The sequence below is a fragment of the Brachionichthys hirsutus genome, unplaced genomic scaffold (genome assembly GCF_040956055.1).
Source record: "Brachionichthys hirsutus isolate HB-005 unplaced genomic scaffold, CSIRO-AGI_Bhir_v1 contig_790, whole genome shotgun sequence".
In the NCBI taxonomy this organism is placed as follows: Eukaryota; Metazoa; Chordata; class Actinopteri; order Lophiiformes; family Brachionichthyidae; genus Brachionichthys; species Brachionichthys hirsutus.
Window position 1 is genome coordinate 37,464 of NW_027180324.1, and position 12,488 is coordinate 49,951.

General features: G+C 40.6%; 1 protein-coding gene across 1 annotated transcript in view; it reads left to right on the forward strand.

Annotated features, from left to right (window-relative positions):
* The window catches only part of kcnh7 (potassium channel, voltage gated eag related subfamily H, member 7), a 31,939-nt gene that overhangs the window by 9,738 nt on the left and 9,713 nt on the right, over nucleotides 1–12,488 (forward strand). Inside the window, exons 4-8 of the mRNA XM_068756902.1 lie at nucleotides 2,083–2,520; nucleotides 4,379–4,590; nucleotides 6,628–7,053; nucleotides 9,173–9,572; nucleotides 9,737–9,936. Of these exons, the coding sequence (XP_068613003.1) occupies nucleotides 2,083–2,520; nucleotides 4,379–4,590; nucleotides 6,628–7,053; nucleotides 9,173–9,572; nucleotides 9,737–9,936 (1,676 nt within the window). The remainder of the gene's footprint in view (nucleotides 1–2,082; nucleotides 2,521–4,378; nucleotides 4,591–6,627; nucleotides 7,054–9,172; nucleotides 9,573–9,736; nucleotides 9,937–12,488) is intronic.

Here is a 12,488-nt window from a genome sequence, read left to right on the forward strand (position 1 = left end):
TTTAATGCATATGAACTATTCAATACAAGAACTTACTTTCACTTAAAATGTTCCACAACAATAAGATTACTGTTAATTCTTAGCTTTAATTTCATTATTATAACTAAGCAATTGCATTTTTGTGCAATGAAAATCCAGATTGGATTAACCATAAATAAAAAATAATCTCTCAAGAAGTTGCAGAATAAATATAATTCTAGCATGTACATTTTTTGTCAGTGGGTTCTCAAAATCTTCTTTAACTTCTAAAATAAGAGGCCTGTCGAGCTTCTTCAGCAGATCTACTCCAACTTGTTTTTATTTCAACAGAGGAAGTGAAATATATTTAAGTAAAATATGGATTCTAAAAAAATTGTTAAATGTATTTGCGTGATGCCACAATCGTTTTCCTTAACCAACTCTGACAGTAATTGTACGGAACCAAATTAGAACCATAAATCATATTCCATAGGTGTGCTATAAGGAACAAGGCAATAGTACAGATGACATACAGATGTTTCCCTGGAAGCAGAGACTGGGAGGCCGATCATAACTCAGGATATGAAACCATTTCTCTCCACAGCTCTATTGTAAGCAACTATAGTCATAACCTCAGCACATTTGGCCAGGGAATGGAAACAGATGGCAAATGCTGTTTTCTATGGAGGGCACTGAAAAAATATGAGGCAGGGCTCACAGTCTAAGACAAGCATGGGCAAACCAAGGCCCGGGGCTATTTAATCCGGCCCGCCGAACTTGTTCAAATTATATCATTAAATGAAATTTTATTATAATTAAACCTGATTCATTTTTACCTTTTCCCTGTAATGCTACCTGTAAAAGGCCAAATTATTTCATGTAATGGGTTTTGCATGTCATTTAGTTTAGTTTAGTTCACACAAACACTCCATCCATCTGTTCCTGGCCAGGCCCCTCTGTCAAATTTTAGAACCCATTGTGGCCGAGTCAAAAAGTTTGCCCACCTCTGGTCTAAGAGAACTGAAAACTTTCAGTTTATGCCAAGGTCAATTTCTCCTCTGTCCATTTTGAAAATGTGCCTTTTGTACACAAATTGGTTTCCTGTTTCAAATCAAGGAGCCATAAGAAATCAATTCTGTATTCTTTCTAATGCTAATAGAAACTGAAAGGAGATACATTGCAATATGTAAAATCTCTATTGATTCATTTTCATCCTTGAATGCACTGATCCTCTTAAATGCTCAGTTGAACATTGTTTTGATAATTAAAAATTTTAACCATATTCTCCAGGCGAGAAATACAGTAAGGACATCAGATGGATGATTTATTTGATATTAAAAAGTTTATAATGATGTTGAGTAACATAAACCAGAATGTTCTTAATTATTGGCAGACATGACTGAACTCCAGGAGGGCCACACTATTTTTCCAATTTATTTTTTTACACACCGAAAAAAAGAGTCGACCGATATATCGTGTAAAAAATAAGTTACAACTGAATGACGCGTGTTCGTCACTGGTTATTGACAACCTTTGTCATTTCTAAAGTTGTGTCAACAATTGGATTTCTTTTGTGGGATTTAATTTACATACCTATACATTTTGTTATTCAATTTTTCCATTCACATCCATTCATATTTTAGGTTGAATGAATCTTTTGTTTTTTTGAACTTTTTATTTTTTTATCGGAACAAAACATCATCTGAGACAGGTATGTAGGTGAGCAAATAATGAGCTAAAATAATAAACAAAACAATATATTTATATATTATAATAATGAAAATAAAGTGTATTACTAATAAAAATAAATTAAGTAAAAGACAAATAAAAGAAACATTAAATAATAATAATAATAATAATAATAAATAAAAAAGGATAAAAGAAATAAGACAATTTTTTGGAGTACGATGTATCTATGTTATAGACTTTAGATGTATACATTTCAGCAGATATATCTTATATTTTGGAAATTAAGAATTAAGAATGAATCTTTTCTTATTTCATTTTTCATTTGTTAGAAAAAGATTCAACGCTTTTTTCCCCCTCTTTTTAAAGATGTTTTTACTTTTCAGGACAGTTCACAAAAAATGTAACAACCCATATTTTTTCCCCCCCAATCTTTAGGGAGGAGTAGATTCTTCCGCTTCCGCCAGGCTGCTTTGAGCCTAATGAATACCAACAAGCAGTCTCTTCCACAGGAGGACCCAGATGCTGTGATGGTAGACTCACCCAAAGAGAACGAGGACTCAGTGGCCCTGCAGCACGTCCCCTCACCTACCAAGAGCATTTGCAGTCCCGTTGAGGACAACGACAAACATTGCCTCATAAGCTCCAGCCGCCATTCCTCCCACACTACTATTGGTCCTGAGCCTCTAAACCATTATTCTCCTAAACTGCCTTGGGAGCATCTGTACCAGACTGAACCCCAACTGACCGCTGCAACCCTATCAAACACTTTTCCAAGAGGCAGCATGAACAGCATGAGGCGCGCCTCATCCGTCCATGAAATTGAAGGCTACTCTAATTCCAAAGCTGCATTCAGGGATCGTCATACAAGTGAAGGTGTGTACTAAAATAGAGCACAACATGAATAATGATGAATAAATATGAATTGTTGCAAACGCTACCATATTACACAACAAAGCACTGTCATTTCATCTTTGCTATTATCATATTGCATATAGATGAATTAAAATGTTCCTTTTTGCTTTATCTATGAAATGCTGCCTTTAGATAATGTAAATCATGCCAAAGGTAATTATGTATTTCAGCCCATGTTATTTGATACCAGGTTTCCTGATTAGCTATTGCCACGAGCTATGCTAGCCATTTAATGCACAGGATGTCATTTCTCATCTGGACTAAAAAAAGACATAAGTAATATGGCATCATAGAAGTTGTCTTCATTGTTTGACTTGAACTTAAGGTGCTTTGCATAAATGTTGATTAGAACGTTTCAATGTATAAATCATACATGTGTAACTTGGAATGGAAAAAGAAGATGCGTTGGTCGAATCGCTTTTTAAGAAACATGAAACACTCTGAATTTGTACTTGGTTCTAGTTCCCAACCAAGAACAGCTCCTGGTACCTGAATGCATGATCAACTAGAAAAGCACTTGGAGAGCACAGACTTCCACAGAGCACCTCAGTCTCCCTATATTTTGATTTTCACCAAAAATAATGGCCCTACATTTATTTAATCTTTATTTTTAGATTATTTGACCTTGAAAACAAACCATTAGCAATTGGATTCACATTAATATCATTATTAGTTTAGAAGTTATTCACAAAAAGCACACTTTCAGTAATGGCGGATTGTTCTGGCTATAGATCCAGGGCTTTTGAAGATACAACAAATCCGTTTGTCCACAACTAATTCCACAGAGTCTTGGTAAACGCCAGCAAAAAACAGAACCTCCTTTGTGAGAGATATTGAAAGCTAAAAACAAAATAGTTTTGAAGTGAAAATTCACCCGATTCCAACTGGATCTGTTTCCTCAGGTATTAAAGTTAGAACAAATCCGTTGACGTGCTCCGGTGTGGAATTGACTCAGCTATAAGACAACACTTTTTAGGAATCTATATCTATAATATTAAATGCACAGTAGGCCCAAATGCAAGTGTTCTCCCATTTAAAAAAAAATCTCAATAATATCTGCAATCCAGATCAGACCTGGATGAAACGCGGTGGTAAGATAGAGATCCCATTAAAATTGGTCAATTATCAAACGAAATATTGAGGAACAAACTTTAAAGCTCCATTAACTGCAATGTTAACGGACATTTGAAAGCGATCCAGAATCCAGGATCTCGTCTGGATCATCACCAGAATTTAATCAGCTGTTTCTGGTAACATTCCCAAATTTCCTGAATATTTCATCAAGATTTGTCTGGAACCTTTTGAGTTATTTTCCTAATAGACAGACAGACAGAAAGACAGGCGTCGGCAAACACATTAGCTCTTTGGCGGAGGTAACAATGTAAACTAGCTACTCTGTAGTGTATTTCCAATTTTCCAGGAAGATACACATGTCAGAATGCATTAATCAGCAGCACGGTGTAAATATTGTAGGCTGCTACTGCACCGCTGCTTGCAGCATACAGAGCACCATGTTATTACATGTTACCTTAAAAAGCAGGATTCATCCTTTTAGTTCTGGTGAGGAAGCATTTTGAGATCGTGATGAAGGAAATGAGGCAGGCACACATTGGTAGCTCTGTGTTCATAAATTATTCATGAATTGATATATCTGGTGGATGTAATGTTATTTCTTCAAAATGGTTGGTTCAAGACTAAAAAACATTTTTAAGTATTACTCCTATCACTGCAGGACACACATTCACAATCAACCATAGTAAAGTTAAATAAAAACATCTTATCCAGTCATACTAATATTTGTACTTTTTGTTGCCACCAGGCCCGATTAATCACGTGAAGTCCAGTCTGCTTGGCTCTACCTCTGAATCCAACATCAGCAAGTATAGCACCATCAATAAGATCCCTCTCATTGCGCTCACCTTCTCTGAGGGGATGGATAAGAAGACCTACTCTCCACCAACATCTGAGACGACCATCAAAGCGCCGAAGGTCAAAGACCGAACTCATTTGGTCACCGAAAAAGTCACACAGGTGAGTCAGGAAGTTTGATGTTGCACTACTTTTTGGATCATTTGAACCATTCTTTGGTGAGTAATCAGTGGGTGGTGGATAGAAACATCACTCGACTACAAGGTGGAACAAAGATGAGTTTTTCAGCAACTATTGCAAAATAAAAACTTTAATTCTTCAACAATTGCTGGTCTTCAGGTTTTGGAAGCTGGTAATTAGATGAGGTCTTTGTTCCAGTACCGCGGACTCTGGCTGTCAGTGCTTCCCTTGAGGGTCCTGAGAAACGTGTGATACACAGCCTGTTACAGACTGCGGGGCAAATTTCAGGCTGTCAGGTGAAAAATAGTAGCATGTGGTCCCAGGCTAACAACAACAAGACTGCTTACTGCGTACCCAGGTCAATAGTGGAGCGGTGGCAGGAGTGAAGGGGTAATTGTGCGTACTTGATTGCAGAAGAAGTGATAATGATATTGTGAAAAATTCCTACTCATTATTTTTAACTAAGGGCCTGGTGGCTTTGCAAAAGGAGAGAAAGGACATTTCTCTGATAGAATTTTTATTTTTATTGCAAGCTAAGAAGAGTATCATTTCAGCAGGCATTCAGCAGATATTTGGGTTGTTTTGGGCTCATGGCCGATGCAGCACAACCAACACTTACTCATATGGCTGGAACAAGGATGATCTGGTGGCGGAACTCCCTGTTGGCATGGCTCGCAGAACAACTCATACCAGCTTGCCAAACACAGCAACACACAAGCCTTTGTGATGAATTTTGATTGTGTGATTCACATGTTTTATTTGATTGTATTAAATAAAAACAAAAATATAAGTGGGATAATTCTAAAAGTTTTTGTTCTCTATGCTAGAAATAGACAAAATATTTTAAAACATTACATTTAAATCTATTTTTCTACAGAGCTGTCTCTTCTAAATTAGAACACGCTGCTATCGTGATTAAACTTTTTTCCTCTGTGTTTAAGTTTGAAGACAGTGCATTTACTGCTAGCATGGGAAAATCTATAATTCATGTACTGAAGATAGGGGAATGTGCTGAAATGAATTGAAGGACCTGCTGCCCTTATCCTCACTCCTGCACCATTTTCTGTCCCTTTTTTTGGGGGGGGGGGGTCTGCCATTGCTTATTAAGCCAAACACAGAACAGGGGACAGCCTGGCCTTAAATAATTCACCATGTAGTCAGAGTTCCATTATATGGGAAATTAAAACAAGTGTTTTGCTTAACGAAATATGTGTGCAAAACTATTTATCAACACAAGTGCATATAGCTTTTCTCACTGCATCATCCAGTTCACATTCCTGACATTTACCACAAAGACAGAGTGTAGCTCTCAAAAATATATAGCAAATCAGTGGATATTCAGTCACAGAGAAGCTGACTTGTCTAACGAGGGTAAATGTCGATGCCTAATAACTGCAGTGCATTTTTATTTGTGTCATTGTTGCTGTCAGATCAGCCCTTGGTGTGGGCCTCAGCAATAATTATCAGAAGTATTAAGGATAAGTAGTTGTTGGCATTGCTTCCACACTGCAAGAGGTTTCTGGATTTGAAGCAGCTCACTGTGTAAACTTCTCATACTCACCTCATGCCTGTGTCGGTTTCCTCTGACTTCCTCCCACAACTCAAATACATGCGGTTTAATTGGCAGCTCTACACTGAATGCAGGTGTGGATGTGAACCATTGTCTCCATAGCAGCTTTTTCCACTACAGGAGGAAGGCAGTGTGTTCCTGCTTCAGAGAGCATGGATGGATGGATTGTAAATATAGATTATAATGAATAGCAATTTTCATTCATTTGTCATCTGAACCATTGTCCGAGTCGTGCTGGAGCCTATCCCAGCAGTCAACGGGCGAGAGGCGGGGTACACCCTGGACAAGCTGCCAGTTCATCGCAGTTTATGCCAGATAATATTATTACTGTTATATTTGTTTTCTTTTTTTCAGTGAGTCAATTCAGCTGAGACTCCCACGGAAAGGAAGGACCGGTGTATTCCAGTGATTTTATTTCCCTTCCTAACCATCTTTCTACACTCCTCCAGGTCCTGTCACTTGGAGCTGATGTGCTACCAGAGTACAAACTTCAGACACCTCGCATTGACAAGTTCACCATCCTCCACTACAGTCCTTTCAAAGCTGTGTGGGACTGGCTGATCCTGCTCCTGGTCATCTACACCGCTATCCTCACCCCCTACTCTGCTGCGTTTCTTCTCAATGACCAAGAGGAGCAGAAGAGGCGTGAATGCGGATACTCCTGCAGCCCTCTTAACGTAGTGGATTTAATTGTGGACATCATGTTTATCATTGACATCCTCATCAATTTCAGGACCACTTATGTTAACCAAAATGAGGAGGTTGTCAGCGATCCGGCTAAGATAGCAATCCATTACTTTAAAGGATGGTTCCTTATAGACATGGTGGCAGCAATCCCATTTGACCTTCTTATCTTTGGATCAGGATCAGATGAGGTACGTTATCTCTAATGCATATATTTTTTTACCTGGTTTTGGTTAAAGGGAGCTTTGCTGCACATCAGGCTGACCATGCTTCCACTGTGATCCATTTACTAAGTCCAGACGTGTGCCCCTGAGCCACTGCATAATTCCTGAATCTTTCTGTCTCGGCGCTGAAAGGATTACTTTAAATTGCATGTTTGTTTTTTGTTTTTGTTTTTTGCTTCTTTTTTTTGAATGGTCCTCATTCTAGAATCCATTTACACAGATTAATGGCTTACCAAATGGCAATCAATGATGCATTTATGTGAGTAGCAGGCCAACGGGGCTGTGTGCACAGCTTACATGCAGATGTGAGCCAGCCACTGGTAGACTGCCTGCCAGGCCTGCTATCTTGTTTGTTGGTAGGATATGCCCCCTCAGGCTCTGGATCCACTTCAGTGCTTTATCGTGCTTTGTAGGCAGTCCATTACACCAGAAAAGCTCCTGATTATAAACCATAATCATCTTTGCTGCTGAGTCAGTTCAGTGAATGACAGCAAACCACTAAGAAAAAGGACATATGCCTGTGCAATAAAAACATCATTATAAACATCATATTTCCATAATAGACATGAATTTTGCTTCTTAGAAATCAATGCAGCTCATGAAATAACACTTCATATACCATAATAGCATGTTAATGTATTGCTTGAATTTATAATCTCTCGCCTCTCCAAATCCCAGTTGGCTGCATTGTCATTCAGAAACTAAAAGCAGCTGAGTGAGTGGCAGATGGTTTTCATGAGGCTCATTTATTTCATTCAGCAGCTTAATAAGATAAGCGCTTAATATGTGATCTATTAGATTGGGACAGGGAATATATTTGAAATAAATTTCAATCAATGGCTTGTTGATTTTCAGACAACTAAATCTCACAAGGAGATTAAACATACTGTGAGAAGAATTATGCAAAACTGACACCATGCTGTGTTTTATTATTATTATTTATTTTGAAATAGAAACAATATTTCAAGATGTTTTACTGGGAATGCAGAAGAAAGAATGTAAAAACCTCAGACCAGAGACACGGTTGTAAATACTGTGCTGCTGCGTTTCGTAACTGTTTGTGCAGGTAGACTTAATTGAACTTTCGTTAGATTGCGGCGTGCATTTGGCTTGTTCGTTCAAGCGCCACAATATTTTAAAGGGCAGAATTAATATTTTGTTTTATAATATGTCATCATTAGATTGTTTTGCTCGTACTGCAGGTGCTCACACAAAGTACTAACTATCCATTAAACTCCACACATACTGTGTACTTTTTTTTATTGCCAGTGTTTCTTTTTCACAGATGTATTCACAGATGTATTCCCACGATGGTAATATGTAAAATCAACACAGAAATACTTCAAAGAGAGCACTCAAAACAAATATTATTTTGTAAAGTAACCATCACTGAAAATGAACAGTCTATGAATGAACTAGTATAAAATGTAATTATAAAGTTTAAATTAATTATATTGATATAAGATGCAATGCTTATCCTGGATATAACATTTGGCAACTAAATCAAACTTAGACTGAAAAACAAGGTGCATAAATATCTAGACACAGAATTAGTGAAAATATCATATACACAATAAAGCAGTAAACTTTGTATGAATCAAATGAAGATTAAATGTATTGCTGAGTGGTTGGAGGAGGAGGGGAGCTCTTATGTGGAACGTTAAATTCATAGTTAAAGGTCATTCAATAATAATTGTTGGACAGATAAATGACTGCTAATAGGTATTTTGGTTAGTGATGCTAAAACCATTCTTGCAGACAGAGAAGTGGTGACAAACTCCCAGAGACCCGCCGATGAAGCATTGTTCAGTGTTACATGAATGAGAGTCGCTGCTGCCTTCAGTTCTATGTTTGATTGTTCATTGCGACTCAGACATTACATCAGCTTGTGAAGTGACTCTCATTTGTCACAGATTAAGTTAAGAAAAAGATGAGAGCACACAGCTTTCCCTGGTAGATCTGCAACAAATAAGACTGTTTCATGTTTTGCAGGACAGAATTTTTGTTGTTCCATTGCAATACTGTCACAGTTTTGTTAGACTGACACATTATTCCTATTCAAACTGCTGCTGTATGTTTTGTTTAGACCACCACTCTGATTGGCCTATTGAAGACAGCTAGGCTCCTGCGATTGGTGCGTGTAGCCAGGAAGCTGGACCGCTACTCAGAGTATGGTGCTGCTGTCCTGATGCTACTTATGTGCATCTTTGCCCTCATCGCACACTGGCTGGCCTGTATATGGTACGCCATTGGCAATGTGGAGAAGCCCTACCTGGAGCACAAGATTGGCTGGTTGGACAATCTGGGCGTGTCCATAGGCAAGAGATACAACTACAGCGATCCTAACTCTGGTCCCTCTATCAAAGACAAGTATGTCACAGCACTGTACTTCACCTTCAGCAGTCTGACCAGCGTGGGCTTTGGGAATGTGTCGCCAAACACCAACTCAGAGAAGATCTTTTCTATCTGTGTTATGCTGATTGGCTGTGAGTATGTTATTGTCTTTTTTTGCATTCCTTCAGAATAACTTCACGCTGTTTCTCTCTGCCAGAACATTCAAATTCAATTTTAGAAAACAGATTCTCTGCAAACACTTAAATTGCCCTGCAGATACTTGTTTACCACATTTATCCATCATTGTCTATTACAGCCCTCATGTATGCCAGTATTTTCGGAAATGTTTCCGCCATCATCCAGCGGTTGTACTCAGGTACAGCCCGCTACCATGCTCAGATGTTACGGGTCAAGGAGTTCATACGCTTTCACCAGATTCCCAACCCACTGAGACAAAGGCTGGAGGAATACTTCCAACATTCTTGGGCCTACACAAATGGCATCGATATGAACACGGTAAATGAAAGTCTTAGTCACTACAATCATATGCCAGTATTAAGGCACTGTTAAGTGATGCCATACCATATCATAGAAATATTGTTTGTTCGAGATTCTAAAAAGAGCTTTCTCTTTCTTGTCTGCTTTACATCTGGATTAACATCACTACGTTGGTAAGAGCAGGAGGTACATGTTCTAATTTCCTTACTCTTCATGGCCTAATTTGGTCCTGGAAGTGTTTGTCAGTTCTGTGAGAGTTTCACAATGTGAAATCACTTCCAAGTGAAAGTGAATTTTGTATTTGAATTTAAATCGCTTCTTAATTTGAATTGCTCCAGCAAGGCACATTTCAGACATAAATATTACGCTCACTTGTGTGTTGTGCTTATTTTTACTTTTGTGTCTAGTTTGACACAGTGTTACTGCCGAATTTCATAGAATTGTCTTGACTCTGGATAAAGCTACTATTCCTTTTCACATCTTATAATTTCGAGAAATAAAGGTTTAGACATTTAAGACTTTAAACCAAAGTAAATCTGTAGTTTTTAGTTAAAGCACCCTGTAAACTAGTGGTGCCCCATCATTTTCAGTGATTCGTTGATCCACCAACTCATTTGAAAAAGCAGGAAAGGTACAATAAGTAATAATGGAATATATATGTATGTGTGTGGAATAAAGCGTGAGAGTCGTGATCATCATATAAAGTCACACAGTAGTCTGTGTTTGTACTTTAACAAGTGTAACTTAAAGTGGATGCAAACATTTTATTTTTGGCTCCTGTAAGCGGAGGGATTTACGGTATTAAAACGCTGTTGTCTTTGGTGTCTGCATTTCTCCCACAAAATACTTTCTCCTCACTTTGATATTATGCGCTGCCAGTTCAGGAAACGAGGAGGTATCATGCTGTTTGTAAAGCTGAGAGTGTTGCGTACATAAACCCAGGCTGCAGTTATTTTTACTTATTATATTTATCTTGATGTTGTTTATATATAAATCCATCCATCCATCGTCATCCGCTTATCCGGGGCCGGGTCGCGGGGGCAACAGGCTAAGCGGGGAAGCCCAGACTTCCCTCTCCCCGGCCACTTCCTCTAGCTCTTCCGGGGGGATCCCGAGGCGTTCCCAGGCCAGCCGAGAGACATAGTCTCTCCAGCGTGTCCTGGGTCTTCCCCGTGGTCTCCTCCCGGTGGGACGTGCCCTGAACACCTCACCAGGGAGGCGTTCAGGAGGCATCCTGAATAGATGCCCGAGCCACCTCATCTGGCTCCTCTCAACGCGGAGGAGCAGCGGCTCTACTCCAAGCTCCTCCCGGATGACTAAGCTTCTCACTAAGGGAGAGCCCAGCCACCCTACGGAGGAAGCTCATTTCAGCCGCTTGTACCCGCAATCTCGTTCTTTCGGTCACTACCCAAAGCTCGTGACCATAGGTGAGGGTAGGAACGAAGATCGACCGGTAAATCGAGAGCGTCGCCTTTCGACTCAGCTCTCTCTTCACCATGACAGATCTGTGCAGAGTCCGCATCACTGCAGACGCTGCACCGATCCATCTGTCGATCTCCCGCTCCATCCTTCCCTCACTCGTCAACAAAACCCCGAGGTACTTGAACTCCTCCACTTGGGGCAGGATTTCCTCCCCAACCTGGAGGGTGCACTCCACCCTTTTCCAGCTGAGAACCATGGCCTCGGATTTAGAGGTGCTGATTTTCATGCTTCACATGCGGCTGCGAACCGATCCAGTGAGAGCTGGAGGGCACGGCCTGCTGAAGCCAACAGGATCACATCGTCTGCAAAAAGCAGCGATCCAATCCTGAGGTCACCAAACCAAACCCCCTCAATGCCCTGGCTGCACCTAGAAATTCTGTCCTTAAAGGTTAAGAACAGAATCGGTGCCCTGGCGGATTCCAACCCGCACTGGAAATAGGTCCGACTTACTGCCAGCAACGCGGACCAAGCTCTGACACGGGAGCGGACACCCCGTATCAGGGGGCTCGACACCCCGTACTCCCGGAGCACCCCCCACAGGACTCCCCGAGGGACACGGTCGAATGCCTTCTCCAAATCCACAAAACACATGTGGACTGGTTGGGCAAACTCCCATGCACCCTCCAGGACCCTGCCGAGGGTGTAGAGCTGGTCCACAGTTCCACGGCCAGGACGAAAACCACATTGCTCCTCCTGAATCCGAGGTTCGACTATCCGGCGGACCCTCCTCTCCAGTACCGCTGAATAGACCTTACCGGGGAGGCTGAGGAGTGTGATCCCTCTGTAGTTGGAACACACCCTCCGGTCCCCCTTCTTGTAAAGAGGGACCACCACCCCGGTCTGCCAATCCAAAGGCACTGCCCCCCGATATCCATGCGATGTTGCAGAGTCGTGTCAACCATGACAGCCCTACAACATCCAGAGCCTTAAGGAACTCTGGGCGAATCTCGTCCACCCCTGGGGCCTTGCCACCGAGGAGCTTTTTACTACCTCAGCAACCTCAGTCCCAGAGATGGAGGAGCCCACCCATGAGTCCCCAGGCCCTGCTTCCTCACTGGAAGGCATGTCGGTGGGATTGAGGAGGTCTT